Source organism: Podarcis muralis, chromosome 14, assembly GCF_964188315.1.
Source record: "Podarcis muralis chromosome 14, rPodMur119.hap1.1, whole genome shotgun sequence".
NCBI classification, from domain to species: Eukaryota; Metazoa; Chordata; class Lepidosauria; order Squamata; family Lacertidae; genus Podarcis; species Podarcis muralis.
In genome coordinates, this window is record NC_135668.1 from 948,915 (window position 1) to 974,768 (window position 25,854).

At 42.4% G+C, this 25,854-nt stretch overlaps 1 protein-coding gene across 1 annotated transcript; it reads right to left on the reverse strand.

The window, feature by feature from the left end:
* On the reverse strand, positions 1 to 25,689 carry IDH3A (isocitrate dehydrogenase (NAD(+)) 3 catalytic subunit alpha). The gene is made up of 11 exons (XM_028705494.2): positions 25,528 to 25,689; positions 17,909 to 17,971; positions 15,554 to 15,637; positions 12,356 to 12,470; positions 8,564 to 8,751; positions 8,238 to 8,371; positions 5,785 to 5,887; positions 5,635 to 5,699; positions 4,310 to 4,394; positions 2,747 to 2,899; positions 1 to 1,757 (listed from the first exon to the last, which is right to left on the reverse strand). The coding sequence occupies exons 1-11, from the start codon at positions 25,546 to 25,548 to the stop codon at positions 1,674 to 1,676; spliced, it is 1,095 nt and encodes a 364-aa protein (XP_028561327.1). The 5' UTR covers positions 25,549 to 25,689; the 3' UTR covers positions 1 to 1,673.
* Positions 25,690 to 25,854: the final 165 nt, after the last annotated feature.

Below are 25,854 nucleotides of genomic sequence, written 5' to 3' on the forward strand. Positions count from 1 at the left end.
TCTTGGGGGGAGGGACTTTATTTTTTCCTTGCTTTGTGTGCGAATGGTAACCTCAGTACAATCCAAGACAGACAGAAGCAGCAAAAATATAACACACACAGATCAAGCAAGAGCTGTTTCCCAAGTTCTTTGAGAAGCCCATATTAATACACAATATTGAAAGGTACCTCTCAGTGCAGAAGCAAAACACAAAAAAGACAAGTTCCCAAGGCCTCACTCTCATCCCTACTTCTGGTTGTGCAGATACTACATGGAAACTGGCAAGGCAAAGCAATCCTGCACGACGGCTTTAATGTGTGGGAGAAAAAGCCAGACTGGTGGCACCAGCCAGCTGCAGGCCCAGCCACAGTTCTCCTATTCCTCTTGGATAGAGACACAATGGAGAGAATCTGGCAGGGGACTTCTAGGTGATCAAAAGGTTTGTAACATTCATGCCCATAACAAAACGTGCAAGGGGCATGTTATGAACTTCCAGCAAGAGTTGTTGCAAAATACAGCATCCCTGAAAAGTTCTCTTCCTTTGCCCCTGGATAACATCTGCTCAACACAATCTACGCACAATGATGCTGTAAGATTGCCCATCCATTTTCCCACTTCATCTGTTGTTGCTTTGGGAAGGCACAGCTCAGGGGTACAGCATCATGCACTTTAGTGTTACCAAATGTCACCAGGAGGTGCAAAGCTGCTGTTTCCAGCAGGAGCTATGAGCCACGCACCATTATCTCCTGGCCTGGATTAACTATAAAATCTCTCCATCTGATTGGCTCAAAAAAAATTAATGACCAAGCAGCCTATTTAATGGTAAACTGAATATATATATATATATATATATATATATATATGTATGTATGTATCATTGAGCACAATACAAAAGCCATTACATACATACAGTAGTAACTGTAAATTATACATTTGGTATCCCATCTAGACAGGAAAGCATTAAACATTCCCTTCACAATCTGTAGCCAACAAAATCAAGTTGCGTAACTAATCTTCATTGAGGAATGCTAGAGCAAGTAATGTGCAAAGAAGACTAAAAAGGAGTAGTCATTTTTACTTTTAACACTTTCCCTTCAGTCCCAGAAGGACAGAGATACCTTGCATTTTATATATAACAGCTCAAACCCATGTTTCCACAGTTACAAGTCTTTATTTATGCTTCTGAAGGACAGATTCCAGGAGTACCTCTGTATAGCAAGCTTTCTTGTTCTTTGCTTTAGAAAAATATATTGTGCTATTTTAAGGCTGTGCCACCTCCTGCATTCCTAATGGATAACAAACCAAGCCTCCTTCAAAGTTGTAGTGATAAAATCAGACTTTTGCATATCTGCACACTTAAATACATCAAGTGTTTCTGAAAAAGTAGGAGGACTCAAAATGGAAGGTTGCCAATTGCGTGCAATATGAGCTAAAAAAAAGGAATTTGACTTTACAAAAATGTGTCTGACATGTAATAAATAAAAACAAGCACTTGGAAAAAGTCCACCAGAAGCAGGCACAAGAAGAACCGCATCCATTTGGGCTGAATTTATTTAACAGAGAGGCTCTCCGTCTAACAGTTTGCTTTCCTCAAGAGAAAGGCAAACAAAATGGAAATGAATTGCAGGCAGCTAACACGTTTTAGTAACAGCTTCCATCAGGGGCAACTGAAACCAACAAGCTATGGAGATGCTTTATTCCATCGCCCTTACTCTGCGACAGATCTCTGCTGTGAACTCTGAACACTTTGAGTTGCCTCCCAAATCTTTGGTCAAGACCTGAAAAGAAAGATGGAAAAAGATGGTGAAGAAGAATGGACACTTTAAACGCTTCAGTTTAATGAAATGTAATTAGCTAACTACAGCCACATAGTCTTTTCCAGGATCAAGACACATAGTGTGGTGTTGTCCTTCTGTGCCCAAAGTTAGAAGACTTGTGCTAGTTCTTGATTAAGGGAAGGTTTTCCAAACCATCATCTCAAAGGCTGGACATTTTGTAAAGTGGTCCCAACTCAACTGGATGGACATCAAGTGTTTTGTGCTCAGCAGGGCCAAGTGCCAGTTGCTGCATCTGACTGTGTCCTCTCCATAATTATTGTGACAAGTCTGGGTTGAGCCAACAAAGGCAATGGATTGAACCTGGGATCTTCTGCTTGTATAGCAGGTGCTATAGTATCCCCCCCTGTGCCACCTGTATGAATTTTGAGTGCCAATGGCACTCTGAACGTCTCATCAAAATCTTATTCAGCACCTATATGCTCACTCAACACATAGCGTTGGGATGATAAGAAAGCTCTCCATTTTCATCGCTGCTCAATTCAGTCGTAAGAAACCAATCTAGTTCACGCAGAAGAGAATCTACCTACCCTGCAGGTAGAGATAAGCACTCCTTTCTCCTCTTTGCAGAGCACACATGCTTGTTGCTGGATACAAACAGCTAAATATTGTCTCTCAACTAAATGCCAACGTCCAGTTAACAGATAATGCTAGCAGCACTGTTTATAAGCTAGAAACTAAAGCAAATACTGAGACACAAATTGGAGCTGGTGGCGCTATAGACCTAGTAGAGTTTTCGTGTATGTGCTGCAAAAGAGAGCATTTATAGACCTGGTAGAAGAGAGTGGGAGACTTGTTCAGTGTCAGTGGAACTGGACAACAGAAAATTCTTCCAACCTGGCATAGCGTGTGCTCTAGTCCTATCTGAATCACATTCTGTAGAAAATGGATTGCAAGATCGCCAGCGATAGGTGAACCCTGACAAGGCATACCTTTCCATCTTTGATGGTATCAAAACAGGCATCTTCTATTTTCGTGGCATATTCTTGCATTCCCATGTGTCGCAGCATCATCACTGCACTCAATAGAAGTGCTGTTGGGTTTGCCAAGTCCTTTCCAGCAATATCTGGAGCTGTTCCATGAACCTATGAAAATAAAGAATGCTGACCTGATTCTTTGGCTAAAACTAAAGCATTGATTCAGTGGATTATCTTGCACCAGCAGTGGAAAGTTGGTGCTTTTTACAAAGCCTGTCTATTATCACATGTCTACTGCTGCCAAGGTAAGTGGTGATGCTGGTAGTGGCAGATGCAGCTGGCCTCTGTGCTACACCAGTGTGCGACCAAGATTCTAAGCAATTTCCCAAGAGTGAATGCTAGTCAACATAAAAACAAAACAAAACAAAACACTACATCCTAGTTTGGAAGAACAACAAACTCAGCTGTATATTGAACAATATTTCCGTATGAGAAGTGAATTTGAACTCCTAATTCTACCTAATTCTTCCAAGGCAGCATTTAAGCTGCCTTGGAAGATCCTCTTTTCAAAATATTGCTACGTTCAGGAATTCTTATTTGACAAAAATTGTATACCATTTGATTGTAAAAAAATAAAATAAAAAACCTCTTAGTGTTTTACACAAATATAGACTAAAACATTAAATTGGTTTTAAAAAAGCATTTAGAAATATTCCAACAAACAATTGCTAGAAAGAAACAAAATAGTTGCAACTTCTACATATCTGGGTAGGCTTGTCTAAACAAAAATGTTTTCATCTGGCATTAAAAAGAGTACAGTGAAGGCGCCTGCTTGATGTCAACAGGCGGAGAGTTCCAAAGCGTACGGGTTGCCAGACTTGCAGATCTATTTCTTACAAGTGAGGAACAAGCATGATGCAGCACCTGTAATAGACTGAAGCAGTTGAGTAGGCATATATGGGATAAGGCAATCCTGCAAACAAACATATCCTACCCTGTTATACAGTTATACCTCCGTGAACATCCGCCTTGTCTAGCATCCATTCCGTCGAACATCCGTGGCAAACCTGAAAGTACTGGAACAGGTTACTTCCGGGTTTGCCAATCGCGCATGCACAGAAGCACTAAATCGCGCTTTGTGTGCGTGCACAGAGGCGGCGCTTTGCCCTATGTCCTTTCTGGCTAGCGGCCAGGGCTCCAGAACAGATCCCGGACACAAAACAAGGCACAACTGTATAGCATTAGTAACCCTTAGAACCTGGCTTGGCAGCAAATGGGCAGCTAGTGCAGATCTCTGAGCAGAGGTGTCACCTGCTGACAGGTTCTCCCTTCAGCGAGCAACCATGCTGCAGTGTTCTGCACTAACTGCAGCTTCTGGATTGAGTGCAAGGAAAGCCCCCCTCAGAGCGCACTGCAGAAATCCAGTCCTGAAGTCAAGCTTCTTTGTTACATGCACTTGAACAGACCTGTTATGAACTTATTAAAACCCCGCAGAGAGGCATTTGCTTTTCCAGAAAGCAATTATGTCAAAAATCAGAGTTCAAGTTCCAGAATTTTATTTCAGAATAGGAATCTTACTGATTCAAAGATTGCGACTCCATTGGCACCAATGTTTCCACTTGGTGTTACTCCAAGACCTCCAATCAATCCTGCACACAAATCACTGGAAGGAAAATGCAAACACACAATAAATATTTGAGTTGGTATATTTAGGCTCTTTAAATTATTATATACTTGCAGTGGGAAGTTCGGGGAAAAAGGGAGCTAAAAAGCAGAGGTAGTGGAAAACAAATGATGATCTTCACAAGGACCTAAAACACAAAAGGAGTGTTTGGTAGCAGAGTGCAGTCACGCACAGCCTGTTTACTGGGTGCAAATAGGAGCAGGCCAGTGCAAAGCATGGCTTGAGGAATGGAGGAGGCCAGACAAACTTAGAAAGCTGCAGCACAGGAAGACCCAGAGAAGCTGTGAGCAAGTGATGCACTCTGATGGACTTTTTAGGTATCCCAAAACCGTTCCTCCAATCAGAAGTACAGGGTGGCCAACAACACAGACTAAATGAATAGAACATACAATTAAAAAACAACAACACAAAATCAGTGGTGACAAATAACTATAATCACCTCTAAAAAATCAATTCCAATCATGGTCCAAAAACCTGGACAAATGAGATGTCTTTAGTCTTCATTTAATACGTTTTTATTGTGGGGGTGAACTGGATGTCAGCTGGAGAAGTGTTATAAGCAGGGCATCACCACAGAGAATGCCACCTCATGACATTGTCCTGACAACTCCAAGAGGTGGGGTGAGGAAGGCATCTCCTGCAGATTGTAACGCAGGCATCAGTTGGCACTGGAGAAAACACACCCAAGTTACTGGGTCCCAAGTGGTTTAGGGCTTTACATGTAAAACAGCAAGACCCTGAATTGGGCTCACAGCTGACCAGCAGCCAGTGCAGTGCTTTAAGAACTGGAGGGATGTGGTCCTTCCCTGCTGGCCAGAAGCATTCTGCACCAGCTGCAGCTTCCAGAACATCTTGAAGCTTAACCCTGAGCACAACGCATTTCAGAAATCTACCCAGGATATAACTAGTGTGTGTCTGAGAGGCCAGGCTATTCTGATCCAGGAAGAGCTGTAACTGGCAAACCAGGTGGAGCAAGGCACAAGTGCCCCTTGGGCATCTCCAGTGGGCACTTTCTGAGTTAACATGCTTCAAGTTCCATTTTATGCAGCAGGCCAAAATTGGCTTCTGCAAGAAATAAGGCCTAGTTTTATGGCTGCTTTTCAGAGATTTGTTCATTATTTGCACACCACTTTGAGAGCTTGTGTTGAAGAGCAGTTTATAATCATCTTATAAATAAATACGTACATAAAATCCTTCACACTAGCTCAAGTCTCCTTACCTAAGGATGTCACCATACAAGTTTGGCATTACAAGGACATCAAACTGAGATGGATCCTGCACCATCTAAGGGACAAGAAATAAGCTGCTGTTTTTAGGAGGAAAATAGCAACTATGAAGCACCTTAATCATGAGTTTGCTATATACTCACATTCAGACACACAGTGTCGAGATACATTTCATTAAACTTAATGTCTTTACAGTTTTCTGCTGCTTCCCTGCATTTTTTCAGGAACAACCCGTCAGACATTCGCCTGTGCATCAAAGGGAAAAAAGCCGCATTTTAGGGTCCTAGATGTGCGTACCAGATTAATGTTGCATTCAGACATGGGGGAGGGGACAGTAGTAGAGAGGAAAAGCACCTGCCGACGGCAACTATAGTGTAACATGCCGGGCGTTTAGTTTGAGTTCAGAAGCAAATATCCATGTTTCAAAGGTAATATTCCTTTCTAATCGTAAACAATTCACAAATTTTAAGAGAATGAGAAAGATGGAGATATAACAAGTTATTTTTATGCTTTCTGCCCTAAAAGCAGAAATTGTATTTCTCAGGGAAAATTTATAACCTGCCTTTCCTCCTAGATGCTTAAGGGAGCAAACGTGTGTTTTGTTCTCCCAATAAACCTGTGGAGCAGGTGAGGCTGAGACTGGCACAAGGTCTCCCAGTAGCTTCATGGATGAACGGGGATCGGAACACTCTCAATCACTAAATTACACAGAGACCTTACAAGCTATTGTTATATTTGATACTGTTCTCTTGAATGGTCACAGAGATCTATACACATAATGATGCGCGCACACACCCCTCTGGAAGCCAGCGAGGTCAAAACGTTTCTCTTCTTTTTGGCTGTGCTCAGTATATATTATAGTAGACAAGTCCACTGAAGAGAACGAAAGGTCAAAACATATCTGACCAGCCAAGAGAGATTTTTCACTTACCGCTGTAGCTGATCCGCTAGGGTGGCTGGCAAGGGCCCTCCAGATATACAAGGGAAGGTCTCTTTCATGCCACCCAGGGACAATGCTGTGGTACTATTTGAGTCAGATTGTTCAGTGACCGTAACATGATGTAAACTCTTCAGAGCAAGGATGGCTAACCTGTGGCCCTCCAGCTAATGCTGGACTTCAACTCCCATCAGTCCTAGCCAGCAAGGCCAATGGCGAAGAAAACGGTAGTCCAAGATCACCAAGAGAGACACAGGTGAGCCATTGCTGCTTTGGCCATGGTATCAAGTGGCCTTCAAAACTGTGTTTAAGATACATAAATACAAACTGTCTATATCCTCATCCACCATAAAATTTTCAAAGCAAGGTATTTAACCATAGACTATTAAAAAAAGAAGTCTGTGGTAAAACTGAAAAGTTGCTCTGCCTTCCTTGTTCAGGAGCATCGTGATTCCAAGTTATGGAGACAAGGGAAGTGGGCACACTCAGCTATAAATAATACAGCAACACTGTATTGTACCAAACGTTTGGCAAAAATTTCTTTTTTCCCCCTAGGTGCAGATTTGAATACAAATTCGATTACAGTATTCATGCAGCAGCATCAGGTTTAGGTTATTCTCAGTTACAGTTTTAGACAAATGTTGCAAAATTTAATTGTGCTATCCTGGATTACTGAAACATCCTTATTAATACAAAATTAGCTTTTTTCTATGCAAAACCTTTTTTTAGTTAAGGCTTACTTTCATAATTACCTCTAGTATGCACCATCTGCCAAAAACAGGAAAAAGAGGTGAATTATTTTCATCTAATAAAACATACTGGGCTATGGCGGAAAAGGTTTTCTAACCGAATGGAATTTAGGAGGGAAGGTTTCTAAACAAGAGTGCTTTTCTTACATTCTAATATAGAGCAGACTAAACTGGGGAGAGAGAGAAACAGGAGCCCTTCTGATGGCCCCAGTGGAAGATGAGAACCTGGCTGTTATTTATTTAGAGCATTTTTATCCCTCTCTTCAGCCAAAAAAGGCTCTTCAATGCGATCAGAAATTAAGAACGTAAGAAGTGCCTGAGAGCTCAGGGCAAAGGGCCAGCCAGGTGCCCCCATGGGAAACCAGCAAGTGGGATCAGGGGCACACGAGCCCCTTCCCCTCCTGGGGTTTCCAGCAACCACTATTCAACCGCATTAATGTCTCAGATAATGGAGGGAGAGCATAGCCATTGTGGCTAATAGCCAGTCCCAGCCTTTGCCTCCACGAATTTGTCTAATCCTCTTTTAAAGCCACCAGACTCTGCCCAACACCATTCCCACACATGCACGCAACTCCGTACTCAGCTTCTGGATGTGGGGAGGCCGGGAGCAGCAGGTTACCTTCCCACTCTCCTCCATGGTTTTGACGGAGAGAGTGGCTAATAATTTCATAAACACGTGAAGAACTATTTTTTAGTGAGTTAACATATAAACTGTTTTTTTTTTAAAGTAGAGCAAGGGAATGGAGTTTAAACTTTGACAAAGGCCTGACTGCCAAAAGAAGGCTCCATCAAATGTATGGCATCCTCTTCCGGCAGCAACAGGAGGCAGCAAACCAACACACGCTTGTCCCTTAAAAAAAGCAGCATGACTTTTGCACATTAGAACTGGGTTACCATCATGGTCACGTACATAATGTTTGCTTTGTGCACAGCTGTAACTTTGCTTCTTTGATTATTTCTGGCATACTCAAAGGCAAAATCAGCAATGCGTTTGCTGGCATCTTCTGTGATGAGCTTGATACTCTGTACAACACCATCAACAATCTGAAAGACACAAAACGGTTACACGGGTAGTCGAAAGCAGACTCCTAAGAAAGTAATTCTGTATAGGTCCGGCAGGGCTGGTCTGGTGAATCATCCAGCCCGCAGAATACTGCATTTGAAAATTCTACAGCAGTTAAGGAAGCTAATTTGTTCAAGTGCTTTCTAGCTTCTGGCTGCATTCTGCACTCATACCACGTGCTCGATTCCGCTGTATTCCCCTTCTGTGTTCTCTCGTATTGTGACTATGTCGACATCTGTGTAAGGGGTTTTGTAGCCTTCAATTGATACACAAGGGCGGACGTTTGCATAAAGGTCAAATGTTTTACGAAGCAGCAGGTTCATTGACGGGTGGCCAGCAGCTATGGGTGTTTTCAAAGGGCCTGAAACAGACAAAAGGAATGGACGAGGTACAATTGTCAAACCATGGCCTGCTCCTTAGCAACAGCATTCCTCCCCGCCACTCCAGAGTTAAACCCTCTGGTTTAAGATGGGAGGAGGGGACGTTCTCCCTTATAATGAACGCCTGTCCTTGTTGCCAGGCTCTTGCTACAACTTGCCATGGCATACTGCTCAGCACTAAGCAGAATTTTACACAATGGGTGTCACGGATGATTGGTGGGTGCTAGAAGAGATAAGAGCCCAGGACTCCAGCCAGCTTTACAGGATTTATTAGGTCCATTTTACTATTTACGCCACAGAGCTCTCAGAGCATGTCCAGCTCTTTCGCTATCAGTTGCCGAGACTGACCCCTCCTTTCGTTTTCTCCAGCATAACCATTTCAGGAGCCCTCCCCTCTTCCTTTCTCTTTTACGTGAAGAGCTAAACCCCGGAAATTGCTCCCCCCTCCCTGATTCCTGACAACCCTTCGTCATCCTCCCCCTATGATGAGGTGCAGCTGCTTACGATCGGAGGCTTATCTCTGTATTTCCCCAGCATTTCCCCCTTCTCAGCCCCCAGTTCCCTGACAATGGGGATATATTCTGCAGGAAAGTTCCTCATCCTCAGCTTCAGTATTTCAAAAGGCAAGAATGATTTCAAACTTTTGGAATCTGCTGAAGGAAAACATGTAAGAGAAGCGGCTGTGTGGGGATCAGGCAGGACAGCCTTCCCTGACACGGCACCCTCCAGGCGCTTCAAACTACAACTCCCATCAGCCCCAGCCAGCACAGCCAGAGATGACAGAAGTGTTAGTCCAAAACATTTGGAGGTCACTAGATTATAAATTATTGCCATTTTTATTCTGTTTGGCAAAAAAAATAAAATAAAAAGGCTCCCAGACCAGCTTAAAAATATCTCTGACAATACAGTCCCTGTCCTCGGGCCCACAATCCAAGAGAGACAACTCAAAAGGAAAAGGGACTGGGAGGGAGAAGGGGGGAAAGCAGGCCCTAGTTCTTAGTAATGGAGACTTTGCAGCAGGAACAGAAAATTTTGGAGAGGAGTCAGAAATGGTTGGTTCTTCAGGAGAGGCAACGGAAAGGTCCTGCAGTCCCAGATCTTCCTCTCCTTCGGGAAACTGCACAGGAACCTGCTTCAAAGAAGGCCACACTTTGTCTATTGTCTAGCATTGCATACAATAGCAAATAGATCTGCAGGATTTCAGGATGAGCTCTTCTCTGTCACCTGCTGTGTTTCTTTTAAATAGAGCTGCAAAGAATTACTTTGGACCTTCAGCACGCACAGGATGCACTCCACCACTGAGCTATGTTACCTTTACAGTTAGCATAACAAAGAAAATTCAGCATCAGAATTGAGAAAATATTTGGAGGCAATTTTGGGGAGAAGTATGCATGAAAATGCAAGCAAGCAGAAGTAGGTAGAATATTTATTTAGGACTCCCCTCTTTTTCTGGGTTAAAAAAAAAAAGAATATTCAAACAAGATGGAATGGGGCTGGGGCAGGCAGAGGCTGGGGTTAGGTGTTCCTAGACTCCCTGGCCTTTGGGCCATACTTGCTGGACCTGATGGAGGTGGTTCCTCAGGGGTTATGTGAAGGGCTACAGGTTCCCTTCCCCAGTGAAGGGCTCCTCCATCATCACTCTGGACTAGAGATAGGAAGGTCTGGAAAAAAACCAGAAAAATTTGGGGGGAAACCAGGTGTCCGTCCCCCCCCCCCCGGTTTTTCCCAAAGCCATTTTTTTCCGGAAAATTTGAAAAAAATAGTTTGATATAGTTTGAATATTCCATACACTATTCCCCCCCCCCCATTTTTCCTGAAAAAAATGGCTTTGGAAAAAACTGCCCCATTTTTCCCCCAGGCCTTCCAGCACCCCCACTTTGGAGCTCCCTGCCGACTGACACCAGGCAGGTTCTCTCACTGTACTCTTTCCGGCAACTGCTCAAAACATTTTCATTAGGGCAGCCCATCTGAACACGTGGAAGCTGCATGCGATTTACTTCCTTTTAACCATTGCTGATCTTCTGAATACTCTTAAATACCTGCTTTTAACTGTGTTTTATCAATCATTTTAATCTTCTGTTGTACATTTTTGTAAACTGTTTAGAAAGCTCTCTTACCATCATGCGGTTTATAATATATAATAACAAATTCAATTCAAAAACACACACACTCCTTTTCCTTTCAAACAGAGTTTGAGCCTTAGTGCAACATACTATTCAGTAACTGAATGTTGGTTATTTCTGGGCCTGGCATGCAAAAAATCTTCCTTATGCTTTGCCCCAGATGGAAAGGCCTGGGGGGGGGGGGGAATCGGAATTTTTTTGGGGGGGGGGGACAGCCCCCCTTTTTGAAGTCCATGAGAAAAATGACAAAGGAGGAATGATGGCAGTAGTTCAGAAAATGAGATAGAATAAAGTGACTGTATATGTTGTGTCTCCCCCCTTCTTTTTAAAGCAGTACTCAAAGAGTAGACCTCCTATGGAGTTTAAATATTGAGGTGGACCTTAACTTTATTTGCTGTTGGTGCTAAGAGGCAAATCTGATTGTTTTTTATGTTTATGGTTTCTTGCCTTTTTTGTTGCTTTTGAGGGAAAGGGGGTGGCTACCTGTTTTATTGCAAGCAAATACTTTTATCTACAATGTGTTTCATGCAATTTGTAACACTGAACTTCTTTTCAATTTTTCCAAAATGTCAATTATTTCTGGGGAAAAACAGGGGGGAAATGTTTTTCCTTATGGCTTCAAAATTTCCAGAAACTTCACATCTCTACTCTGGACCTTCACACCCATCAAAAATTAGGCTTAGGGAATGTTTCTCATGACACTTCCTATACATACTGGGGGAAAGAAGGGGAGCTTGACATGAACAGAACAAATTGTATGTTAGATTTGTGGATCTTGTTTGCTCCAGGAGATCAGAGTTCATGGGGTTTTCCCATTTATTAACAACTCTTTGAAGGAGGTTAGGTTGAGTGATAATGATGGGCTCTGGCTAGAGGTCACCTAGTGAGCTTCATGGCTGAATAGGGATTTAGCCACAGGTTTCTCCAGCTGAAGTCCACTTTCTACTACACAACACTGGCTGCCCCATATGTAAGAGAGCTGAGTCATTAAGCACCAGTAGAAGGAAACACTTTTGAGGTTGTTCTTTTCATAGTGAAGGGATCGTATTATTCTGGTGTCTTACAAGAAGACTTACATGGAGTTCAAATGCAATGTTTGAAGAATATATACAAGTTGTCCTTGAGAGGCTGCAATCCTACTCGCACAACCTGGGGGTAAGCCCCACTGAATAGTCAGACTTACTTCTGAGTAAACACACAACTAGGGTGCTCTGTGCACTTTACAGAGCTGGAGAACATGACATGCTGCAACAACACCATTTCTCCAATAATGATGCTTCTGTCCTTAGACACAAACTATTAACGGCTTTGTGGGCTTATAGAATAAGGAAGTTCAGAACATTACTAAGAAATTTATTTGTATAAACTCTGTACAAAATTAAACACAGGTTTGTTCAGTAAAGATGCACCTTTTTTCTTTCTTTCTCTCCCCCCCCCCCGTCAACAGGAACCTCCAACATACCTTTCAGTCCTATTTTGTTCTTGTCCATGGATTCTTTGGCATCTTGAGGTATTGTCCATTTGCCTCCTGGCCCTTGTATTGCTGTCACATTTCTCTCTTCAAACTGAACAGGTGCCTAAAAACAATTGTTTCATGTTATCTTCTGATCTGTTTTGGGGGGAAATGATCAATTGCCAAAGGGACTTTGCTTTGTCAAAACACACCCTGAAAAAGAGACACACCCTGCAAAAGAGAAAACACAGCCAGTGTTTTCAGGTTGGATAATGGGAAATATTTACACAGGAATACAAGCTAGCAGGAAGGATGAAAGTATTATTATGAGCTGCTGTTTCTGGATATTGTGGGCTCATGGGAGTATAAGTGGGTGATAAGAGGAAACACCATCAAGCAAGTTAAGTGGTTTAAATATCTAGGTGTTTATTTTCATTTTAAGGCTGGCTGGGTAGCTCAGAGAATCCACCATTAATGCTGCTAAAAGCAGTGTGTCAGTGATCACTCGTTTCTATTATTCCAAAGGGAACCAGTATGTTCCAGCAGTCCTGAGGGTGTTCAATGCTAGATTAAGCACACAACTACCATATGGGATAAATGCCTTCAATCAGGCTACTGAAAGACTTCAGTTTTCCTTTGAAAAAAAATTGGTGTACCAAATCGTGTCCCCTACACTGCCCTATGCCTAGAAACAAACCAATGCCTTTTAGTAACAAAAGCCTGGCTGCTAACATTCAAGTTCTGGTTGCAGCTGCATTTTAGAAATGAACCTAACAGTCTGGTTACAGACATGTGAGCTGAATAAGCAACCGTCATGATGGTTGAGAGGAATTGAGAAGAAAATTAAGCAGACCGGAATCCTACTAGACACCCTGTACTCCTTACTGGAAAATTCTGCATTTCAGACAATTAAACACAGATTGTTAGACAACACATTTCAAGAACTTAGTAGCCAAATCAGGAATAGTGTCTGTGTAAGTCTGAGGATGACGCGAGGCAGACAGCCAATGGTGACTTACCTTTTCCACTTGACCAACCCAAATCAACGCAGGGCAGGGTGGATAAAAATCAATGGTGTTATTATTATTTTTAAAAAAATTAAATCGGATTTTAAAAATTTAAATTGGATTTTTAAAATAAAATGTTTTTGGAGGGAACATCTTTCTAAATATAAGGTAAAGGTAAAGGTACCCCTGCCCGTACGGGCCAGTCTTGACAGACTCTAGGGTTGTGCGCTCATCTCACTCTAGAGGCCGGGAGCCAGCGCTGTCCGCAGACACTTCTGGGTCACGTGGCCAGTGTGACGAAGCTGCTCTGGCGACCCTGCACCAGAGCAGCACACGGAAACACCGTTTACCTTCCCACTATAAAGCGGTACCTATTTATCTACTTGCACTTAAGGGTGCTTTCGAACTGCTAGGTGGGCAGGAGCTGGGACCGAACGACGGGAGCTCATCCCGCCGCGGGGATTCGAACCGCCGACCATGCGATCGGCAAGTCGTAGGCACTGAGGTTTTACCCACAGCGCCACCCGCGTCCCTCTTTCTAAATATAGTTTTCTATTTAAGTTACATTATAGTAATTTTTGATATAACTGTAAAAACTACTCTGAAAATTTATTATTCCAAAAATGAAACCTTCATCTGGTTGTAAATATTAAGATTATACCAGCAAGAATGAGTCTTTCTCTAAAAAAAAAAAAATTTAAATCAAGTCTTACTGACTAGTGATTTAAATCAAGTCTTAATGACTAGTGATTTAAATCAAATCTACCCTTACGCAGGGTGTACATCCTAGTCAGACTGAACGTGCTACCTTTGGCAATACTACAGAGGAGACTCTAGAAAATGCCATTTGCAGAATGCCATTTGCCCCTGTGGACAAAGGCAAATAGAAACCATCGCATATGTTCTTTTGTCCTGTCCCTGGCATCAGACAATTCAATCTAAGTTTATTATTCAGTTGGTTGCTAGTAGGGAGTGGCTTTCAGACAAATGTTAGGTAGCTTCCTTATGCTTACTCAGGTTGGGGATAAGATGTAGATAGCAGCCAGGTTTCTGAAACATGCTATGAGGATTTGTGAATGTTATACAACATTATCATAAGTGTTAGTTGCAGGTTTTGATGAGCAATTTTATTGTACTGAACCCTACAGGAATCTTGTATATATATCAATTAATGTTTGAGAATTTGAACATGAGTGGGTTCATGTCAGCAAAGTTGAAAATTTTCTGGTGGATTTTTTACCCATTTTTAGAAATTCATTGTTTTTTAGAAAATTGGTAACATAATAAAATGAAACAATGCAAGTTGAATTAGGGAACAGGAATGGACAAAATGTTGGCCTTCATTCAGTCTTCATTGCCTTCATTCCCTACCCCTTTAAGTCTAAGTGACTGGATTCTAATTTACAAAGTATTTTTACCAAATACACTTCAGTGATTCCCGATCCCATGCCCCACCTACTTCCACTACTATTGGCTACAGGATGGAGTGGGGACTTCTTAGGTCTTTACTAAAACTAAGTGGTCTTTGACTAAAGGCAAGTCAAATAAGCAAAGCAAATAGGGTCTCCAACATCTTAGGGTAGGGATAGGAAACTTTTGACTCTCCCTGTGTTGCTGGATCCCTACTCACATCAGCATGGCCATTGGTTAGGAATGACTGATGGGAGTTGTAGTCAGGCGGTCCATGGAAGAGCAAAAGAAATGTTTCCCAAAACACACTGGAACTAAATAACATCTCTGGTTCTGAGAGGTTTTGTTAGACAATGTGCACAAGGGCTTGGAACCAATCCAAGACTTCTGATATAGCAGTAGACTAATCTAAATTTAAGTGTTCCAGTTGGTGGAGTCTCTCTCAGCTTTCTTAGATGACAGTCACCTGGGGAATATCCTTTTTTGCAAGCAGCTTATGTGACTTGGCTTGGAGCTCTCATTTGATTACAAGGATAGCCTATCACATCAAAGTCTCCTGCTGTTATGCGCAGAGCCACCACAGCCAAGGCATTTGTTGCTCTGAAAGCTACTGCTCTATCCTAAAAAGAAAAACAACGGTTCCCAAACAAGCAGATCGCTTCTCAAAGCAAAAGACCCTTGCTCTTTTGAACCTCTCCTTCAACTGAACTTTCATTAACTTATACCAAAAGTGAACAAATCCCAATGGTGTCCAACTGAACGTAAGACATGCAGTCAAAGAGTAACTTACTTTAGCAGCTGCGAAAATCTCCACAACAGCAGCAGATATTTCTGGTCCAATGCCATCTCCTGGGATCAAAGTTACTGTCTGAACCTAGATGTAAAAAAAGAAAAGAAAAAAGCCACGACATACCATGATTAAACACAGATTGACAGAAATCTGTATGCCACTTGGGGCTTGCATGGTTTTAAGTTTCTTCTTCTTTTTATTCTAACAGAAATAGAAAGAGCAAGAGCAAGGGCAACCCTCTCAAGCAGCAACTGGCAGAGAAGCAGCAACAGTGCATACTAAGCTTTCAGAACACCATCACTACGCAGCAAGGCACACGACTGAAAATAAAGTGGAATATGATACTCAGATGAAAGTGACAGTTCTGCTTGCCTGAGATTTATTCGTTTAACACTAATCCTTTTACAGTTACACAAGTTACAATTCTCCAGATTTCCTCATTCTCCACTGACACTTGGTTATTACAGCATTACCACTGTCAGCCAATAATTTTTTGAAGTTCACTTTGCCTATGAAACACTAAATGCTACTATGAGGGTTCCCTTACTCCCCATCAAGATGTACATGTGAGATATTTTAATATGGGTACCATATTTTTCGCTCTATAGGATGCACCGGATGATAAAACGCACCTAGTTGGGGGGGGGGGGAGGAAACAGGAAGAAAAAAATTCTGAACCCCAGAAGCCAAAACAGCAAGAGGGATCTGGCTTCTGGGATAGCCTCTTGCTGTGCTGGCTTCAGGGACAGCCTCTGAAGTCTCTGCAGGGCAGCGGGATGAAGGCACCCCGCTGCCCTGTGGAGGCTTTGCGCAGCTAACCCCAAGCTAGAACAGCGAGACGGAGCGCTGCGCAGCGCTCCGTCTCTCTGTTCTGGCTTTGGGCTTAGCCGCGCAGCCTGCATTCGCTCCGTAAGACGCACACACATTTTCCCTTACTTTTTAGAAGGGAAAAAGTGTGTCTTATAGAGCGAAAAATACAGTACCTAAAGTGTGAATGTGACAAACACTTGGGAGGGAACCAAGGAGGATGACCAGGCACTGTCGTTATATTGCTTTAGGTTCCTTTCTTCAGGCCTCTGGCTTTCAACTATCTATGCTCTTCTTGCAGAGGTGGGATGTTTGAATTTTTTTTTTAAAAAGTCTTTTAGACTTCTTAAATTGCTGGTTTTAAATGTATGTATGTGTTTGCTTTTTGCTTTAAATATTGTAAGTCGCTTTGAGCTGCCATCTCAAAAAACTGGATAATAAATGAGTTAAGATAGACTACAGTTCCTTGATGAACTGCATAATGTCTCCAATTTATTCAGTTTTCAAGATCCTATTCCTGCTGATTTTTATTATTACAGTGGTGCCTCGCAAGACGAAAAGAATCCGTTCCGCGATTCTCTTTGTCTTGCGGTTTTTTCGTCTTGCAAAGCAAGCCCATTAGCGGCTTAGCGGATTAGCACTATTAGCGGCTTAGCGGATCAGCTGATAAGCGGCTTAGCGGCTTGGGAAAAGGGGGGGGGGAGGAAAAAAACCCTGCAGGAACTCGCAAGACATTTTCGTCTTGCGAAGCAAGCCCATAGGAAATTCGTTTTGCGAAGCACCTCCAAAACGGAAAACCCTTTCGTCTAGCAGGTTTTCCATCTTGCGAGGCATTCGTCTTGTGGGGCACCACTGTATTACATATGCATCAAGTATATACATCAAGCATATGTTTGCAGCAAGGTTAAAAACAAAATAAACACGCTCAAAATAAAGTCATGGACAAGCTTGAAGAAATATGGAAGATTTGCAAAAGGCAACTCACACTATGCTAATAGAAGCATATGTGACAACTGTAATTAAGCACTATAAAATTCGTTGAAATAAACCAATGAAACAGTTCTGAATATCATCACTGTTGAGGAATCATTCTAAAATAATTAAGGATTTAAGCTGCAGAGAAATCTACTCTAGATAGCAAAAATGAATAGGTCTACTGCCTGCAGGGGGAAAATATTCAAAACAATGGTGCCAAAGATAAGAAGGTTCTCAACTGTCTGTCCTCCACCGCTTTGAAATTTTCCAACCGAGAAGCATTAAATACAAACTATTATTTTCTTTGTAGACTTAGACTCGTGATAAAAACCAAGGCTTGGGTTGGGATTTGGTTTTTGCCACTATTCAACAGGGTTTTCTCCAAATGTGTGATCACACAGAGATTTATTTAGTCAAGTTAGACTGAAATGTGGTACTGCACTGAAGTGTATTGGAACAGAATTAGGCTACACTGGCAGAGAAATTCCACAAGCTTGGTTTTATCTTGGTATTTAGCACTTTTATTGAGAAGCTTCTCAAAGAGAAAAGAAAAAGTTATACTATTATACTCACAGAACTACCAAAACTTCTGGTCACCTGTTTTTGGCCTTTGAAAGCCTCTAGTAGACGAAAGACCTGTAGAAATGTAACAAAAGCAGAAATGCCAATATGTTACACAATCCGGGCAATTAAAAAATAATAATTCAGTATGGCTGTATTCTAAGTCAGCAGTGAAAAGACTTTTACAGTGGCACCTCGGTTTACGAACTTAATCCGTTCCGGAAGTCCGTTCTTAAACAAAAACAACAACTATCTTTATTACGGTCCAGAGACCAACAAAACATTACAAATCAATACAGAGTTCATACAGCCTACCTCCAGGTTAATCAAGCACTTTGTTTGGAATATAGGGCTCATTTGTTCTTGCAACCACCGATAAAAACTTTGCCACTGCCAACGTTCTAGCTTTTGTCCGGTCTTTCAGTAGGAACCTGACATAGTGAGCCTCTGACTTTCCCGGGAAAGGCACCAGCAAGGGTAGTATCAGTTCAGCCCTGGCCTGCTCATACTTCGCACAATGTAACAAAATATGAAAAACAGTTCTTAAACCTAGGCACGTTTTCCCTAATGAGGCGTCCTGCCACCGGTGCCCTTCCATCGATGGGATTCGGTTCCTAGACCAAGGTAAAGTTCTCAAAACAAGACACTATTTCCGGTTTTACAGAGTTTGAAAATCAAATAGTTCTTTTTTTTTTTTCCTTAAATTTTTTATTGCGTTTCTTTCCATAGTTTTACAAGTTACAAACAAATAAAATGATTGCAAGAAACAAATTTTTCCTTTTTTTTTTTAACAAAAAAAAACAAACAAAAAAAAACAACTTGGACTTCCCCACCCCTTCCGGTTCTGCGTTCTTTAGATTAACAATGTCAGCATTTTGTTACCTTATTTCGTACCTTATTGTAACTTTCAAATGTTATGTACCCAAATTCAATATATTATATCTCAATTTCAATACCTTTAAAATAAACATAACATGTTCGATTCAAATTGTCTCCTTTTCTCTTTTGTCACTTATTTTACAATTTACTTAACCATAATTGCTAAAGCATAACATTTCCTTATCATGCACTGTCTTAAGATTCATACAGCTTGTAATATTTTTGCAAATAATCTTTAAATTTTTTCCAGTCCTCCTCAATTGTTTCTTTATCCAGATCTCGGATTCTGCCGGTCAGTTCAGCTATCTCCATATAGTCCATCAACTGTGTCTGCCATTCCTCCAGCGTGGGCAAATCTTGTGTCTTCCAGCTCTTTGCAATGAGTATTCTTGCTGCTGTGCTAGCATACACAAACAAAGTTCTGTCTTTCTTTGACATTTTCTGGTCCACCATGCCCAGCAGGAAGGCCTCTGGTTTCTTGGGAAAGGTATACCTAAATACCTTTTTCAATTCATTATAAATCATTTCCCAGAAGGCCTTCACTTTTGGGCAGGTCCACCAGAGATGGAAGAAAGTCCCCTCTGCTTCCTTACACTTCCAACATTTGTTGTCAGACAGGTGATGTATCTTAGCTAGCTTGACTGGGGTCATGTACCACCGGTATATCATTTTCATAATGTTTTCCTTCAAGGCACTACATGCCGTGAATTTCATTCCGGTGTTCCATAACCTTTCCCAGTCTTCAAACATAATATTATGTCCAACATCCTGTGCCCATTTTATCATAGCAGATTTAACTATCTCGTCCTGTGTGTTCCACATAAGCAGCAAGTTATACATTCTAGATAAAATCCTGGTCTTTGGTTCTAACAATTCTGTCTCTAGTTTCGATTTCTCCTCCTGGAAACCAACTTTTTTATCCATTTTAAAAACCTCTTGAATTTGAGCATAATGTAACCAATCTCGCACCTTGTTTTTTAGTTTGTCCTGGCTCTGCAACTTCCAACTGTCTCCAATTTTTTCAGTTAATTCCCAATATTTCGGCCAGTAGGCCTCCATATTGGGTCTTTTTCGAGCCTTGGCCTCCACCGGTGATAGCCACCTCGGTGTTTTACTCTCTAATAAGTCTTTGTATTTCGTCCAGACTGCAAAAATTGCTTTTCTGACAATATGGCTTTTAAACAATTTGTGAACTTTAACCTTGTCATACCATAAGTATGCATGCCAGCCAAAAGCATTATCAAAACCTTCCAGATCTAGGACATCGGTGTTTTCTAGCAAAAACCAATCTTTCAGCCAGCAGAAGGCTGCAGCTTCGTAGTACAACCTCAAATCCGGCAGGGCAAACCCCCCTCTTTCTTTTGAATCAGTTAATATTTTATACTTTATTCGGGGCTTTTTGCCCTGCCAGACAAACCTAGATATATCCTTCTGCCATTTTCCAAAACATTCCACTCTGTCCACGATCTGTAGGGTTTGAAACAAAAATAACATTTTCGGCAATACATTCATTTTTATTGCTGCAATCCTTCCCAACAAGGAAAGTTTCAATCTTGACCAGATTTCTAAATCCTTTTTAACTTCCAACCAACATTTTTCATAGTTATCCTTAAATAAATTCAAATTTTTGGAAGACAAATAGATCCCTAGGTATTTCACTTTTTTTACCACATTTAGTTCTGTTTCTCTCTGAAACCCCTCTGTTTCTGTAAGTGTCAAATTCTTGGTCAAAACCTTGGTTTTTTGTTTGTTCAACTTAAATCCCGCCACCCGACCAAACTCAGATATAAGTTCAAGAACTCTTTTTGTACTGGATTCTGGCTCCTGCAATGTCAAAACTAGATCATCTGCAAAAGCTTTCAATTTAAATTGTTTCACTCCGACCTCTATCCCTTGTACCAGCCGGTCCTTCCTTATCATATTCAATAGCACCTCCAGGACTGAAATGAATAAAAGAGGGGATAGAGGGCACCCTTGTCGTGTCCCTTTTTCAATTTTGAACTCCTCCGTCACCACATTGTTCACTATTAATTTAGCCTTTTGCTCTGAGTAAATTGCTCGTAACCCATTTTCAAACCCCCGCCCCACTCCCATCCCTTCCAAGTTTTTCTTCATAAACATCCAAGATATATTGTCAAATGCTTTCTCCGCATCAATAAAGATTAACACCGCCCTTGTGTTTCTGTTAGTTTGTAAGAGTTCCAAAATATCAATGATGTTTCTGGTATTCTCATATAAATGTCTACCAGGGAGAAAGCCTGCTTGGTCTTTGTGAATTACTTCATTTAAAACTTTTTTAAGTCTACTTGCCAAAATGTCTGCAAATATTTTGTAATCCACATTCAGGAGTGAGATGGGACGGTAGTTCTTGAGCTGAGTCTTTTCAGATTCTGTCTTAGGTATCAATGTGATGAAGGCTTCTTTCCACGTTTCTGGTGCCCTCTTCCCATCCAAGATCTGATTGCATACCTCCAGCAAAGGTTGTATTAAGTAGTCTTTCAAAGTTTTATAGTATTTGGAGGTGAGCCCATCCGGGCCTGGAGATTTGCCTAGTTGCATGTTCTGAATGGCACCTTCAATTTCCTGAGTAGTTATTGTAGAGTTCAAGATTGATCTTTATCTTGAGTTATCTTTGATAGTCCATTTGTCTTTAAAAATTGATCTATCTCAGATTCTTTCTGAGGCCCCTGTGCATAAAGTTCTTTGAAATATCTGTGGAAGCACTTCCTGATTTCATCTGGTTTCTGTACCATCCTTCCTTCAATCTCTAGATTTGTTATCGTATTTAACTTTTGTCTTTTTTTCAGCTGCCAGGCTAGCAGCTTTCCACATTTATTTGCTGATTCAAAGGATCTTTGCTTCATCTGTTTTATTTTCCATTCAATCTCCTGGTTAATCAATTTTGAATATTCTGCTTGATGGAATTTAATTTCTCTCAGCAGATCCTTTGACTTTGGTTTGGTTCTCAGTTTTTTCTCTCCTTGATGTATTTTCTCCAGTATTTTATCTTTCTTTCCATTCCAGAGCTTCTTCTTGATTGTATTCTGTTGTATCAGAAACCCCCTCATAACGGCTTTGCTTGCGTCCCAGATCGTTCTTTTTTCTACTGTAGTGTTCAGGTTTATCTCAAAATAGTCCTTTAGTGTTTTTTGGGCCTTTTTCACAATCTCTTGATCTCTTAATAGTGTGTCATTCATTCTCCATCTGAAGGAACCGGATTGAGTTAGTCTGAGTTCTATTTTCAAGGCGTTGTGGTCGGAGCATGTTTTTGGGCAGATTTCCACCTTTTTGGTCTTGGGTGCCAGCCCCCTGGAGATCCAGATTTGGTCGATCCTTGACCAGGACAGGTGGGCCTCAGAGAAGAAAGTTCCTTCTTTACCTAGGGGGTTCTTTGTCCTCCATATATCTATCAAATCCAGATTGTCAGTCATTTCAAAAAAAGTTTTAGGCAGTCTGCCGTCTGATGTTAGATTTTGGTTGTAAGACTTATCCATATGTGTAGACACCACTCCATTCATATCTCCCATCATTATGATGTTAGCGTAGTCCAGATAGTCCAGCAAAGTCTCGTGCAGCTTCTTGAAAAATTCTGATTTCCCGTCATTTGGAGCATAAATTCCTAGTATCAATATTTTTTCTCCTTGGGTCTGAATTTCAATTGCCAAAATTCTTCCATGTTCATCTTTAAATAAAAATTTAGGTGTCAGGCTCTCCTTAGCGTAGATCACCACTCCTCTTTTCTTTACCTTGTCTGAGGAAATAAACTCTTGGCCTAGTCTTTTGTTAACCAAAACTTTCCTGTGGAGCCTGGTCACATGAGTTTCTTGCAAACAAATAATATCCAATTGTTCTTTCTTCAATATGTGAAATAGCCTCCTTCTTTTCTCCGGGGAATTTCCGCCATTTATATTCCAACTAAGTAGCTGCAGAGACATCCTGAACTATTCTGTTACACCTAGAGCGGTGTGTCTTCTTTTTCCTCTGGTTCCGAGGGTATAGGCGTCCCTCCGCCTGCTGGCAGAGTGGGTCCTGGTTTAAGTATAGGCCAATGGGCTGCTGCTTCTTTTTGGAGATCTTCTCCGTGGTCGTGCTGGAACTTTTGTAGGTCCGAAAATCAAATAGTTCTTAAAGCGGATTGCTCTAAAACCGAGGTACCACTGTACTCCATAAAATGGTTTGCGTGTATGATTGCAATGCACCTATTATAAGATGGCCTACAAGAAAAGAAAGAACTTTTTATCTTACAAGAGTTCCTAACTGTGATTTGCCCCCTGATCTCATAGGTGTCAAAGAAGATGAGAAATTGACTGGAGCAAACTGCAGGAGGATTGCTGTCTATGAAGTTTCCCACTCCTGAAGCCCAATGTCTCCTTCCTTTCAAGAGTCAAGTGGGTACTCATCTACATATACACCTCTCTTTTCTCAACACAACCATAACTGCAAATACAATTCCATAAGTACTCTTGAAATTGTGATGAGGAAAGCTTATTGCATCCACAACTATCACATCAAATACAGAGTCTGTTGCAGTGATGTGCTACAGAGAGCTGCAATATGAAGTAGCATGAAAATCTGCAAAACATATTTAACTAGACACTATGGAAGGACATGAATTGCACCATATGCAGCAACAGACCTACAATGTCACCTCTTACATATCTGATAGAATACCATCACTACATATTCTGAGATTGAAAGATGCTGCAGTATGACCAGCCAAATTCACCAGCTCCAAAAGAGAAGTCAGAGTAGAATATCAATTTTTACCAAGCCCATTCTTTTTGTATCACTTCAGCAAGCCAGAAAATTGTCAAGATTACTTGAGGACAAGAGGCCATGTCACATTTAATCTTGACATGCACAAGTAGCAAAATGCTCCACTGACCCTGCATAATCCAAGCGCTCAACCATTCTCCCTAATGGACAAGAGCAGCGCAGGAAAAACCTCTTCACCCATTTGAGGAAAGGACAGCCAACATAATGTTCCATAGTAGTCTGGAATATGACACGTTTGTTGCCACACCTGGCTGGGTGCATACGCAGATCACAGTAACTATCACATTTGCTCAAACCTGATTCGGAAACATTCAATTCCCACAGCCCAAACTGCCCTCTCTCCTGTTTTCCTCCCCATCTGACAGGAACCAGTATGACCTATATAGACTACATCTGGCAGGCTAGATTTTGGCAGCAAGCAGAGTGTTTTCCCTCGTGGAGCAAAGTGTTCTCACCCCTTCTTCAGATTTAGGATTCACACTGCTGCAACCACAGGATAGCTCTGTGTGGGAATAAGCCTCAAAGTTCAAGTCACACACTCAGCTGCAAAGCTTATTAACAAACTCTGACCATCTCTCATGGGCATTTTTGCTCCAGCACTTTGGACTTTTCTTCTCTTTGCATGATAGTGAGCATCATACAGAGAAAACAGGGGTGATGAAGCATCTGGAACTGTCACATCGCTCTTTAGTAACACAGCTCCTTTGACATATTCAGCAAAAGCAATCTTCTGCTGATAAAGGATGCAAAGCCATGACGATAAACAGAATATCCCCTTCACAAAAGTGCTTCTGAGCTTGACAGGGAACACTCCACAAAGTAACCAAACACTTTTAAGTGCATTGCCAGTCTACCCAACTCACTCTTTCACAGAGTTGCTGCAATTATTTTAAAATTTGAATACTATTGCTAACACACTTCAAGCCCTTGGGAAAGAGTAACAAAGGCATTTTAATTAGAAGAAAGCAAGCCAACTAAGTGTGTGAGGAAATCCAATGGAATAATACCTCCAATAAAGGATGGGATGAAAACGGGTTGAAGCTTAGATTTGAGGAAAAAAATACTATCAGTCACTTAAAAATCCAAAATATACCAAGAAAGATGACTGCCATCCCTCCCCTTTCCAGTCATTTATCCACATGTGAGTGAGAGGTGAGAGAAATTTACTCAGAAGTTTTATCCGTGACTCTCTTCCCACACTAACAAAATTGTTGCCTTCCAACCCTGCTTCTGAGCATCCCAGAGGTACCTGGTTGGGCACTGTGTGAAACAGAAACTAGCCCAGAATCCTGTTTACATATTTATCACATTTATATATCACCTTTCCTTCCTAGGAGCTCAAGGTGCAGTACATGGTTCTCTCTTCCAAATTTTCTCTTCACAACCCTGTGAGGGAGGCTGGGCCAAGAGACAAGGGGCAGGCCCAAGGTCACCCAGGGAGTTTCATGGCTAAGGATTTGAACTCTGGTCCCTCCAAGGTCAGCGTCCAGCCCTTCACCACTGGGCCAGCCCACAGAAACCCAACAGATGCCCCGAGGAGAAGCACCCCGCGGCCTCTCTTCTGCTTCAAGAGCGCTTCCTCCTTCCTTCCTCAGTTACTTGCCCTTTCCTTCCTCCGCTTTCCTGCCATGAACAAAAGGCCATGAACACATGTGGCTATTAGCACCCAACAATAACCAAGGACTAATTAATAGCAATAAACAAATGGGTGGGAAGCTGCCGGGTCAAGCAAAGACCAGCGCCGGCGCCACGGGGCGGGCAGCCTCCTCCGCCCGCGCCCTCCCGGCCAGCAGGCCCAGCGGGCGGAGCGGGGAGAAGAGCCCGGGCCCGGGGCCACGAGGGGCTCCTTGCAGGGGAGGCGCGGAGAGGCCGCCCCCCCGCCCCCCCGGGAAGGTCACGCAAGGTCACGCGAGAGGGAGGGGCGGCCTGAGGGGAGAGAAGAAGCCTCGGCCTCGCGCCAGCCCCTCTCGCCTCACCTTCGGCGCCCACCAGGCCATGGCGGAGGCGGCGGCTCCTTCTCCTCTTCCGGCTCCTTCCCTTCGAGGCGCCTCTTTCGCTCCGCGACGACAGAAGAAGCCGCGGCCTTCTCGACGGCCTCTGCCCGCTCAACCTCGCGCTCGCCGGCGCGGCGCGGCCAATCGGAGCCGCCGCCTGCCCCGGATGTGGCAGCTGGTTGGCCGGGAGCCGCCGGGCAAGGCGGGGCTTCTGGCGGGCACGCCTCCGCGCTTCCTCACTGGCCGGCGTGGGGCGGGGCCACCGGGCGACGGACTCCGCCCACTGGCCTCGGCCCGCTAGGGGGCGCT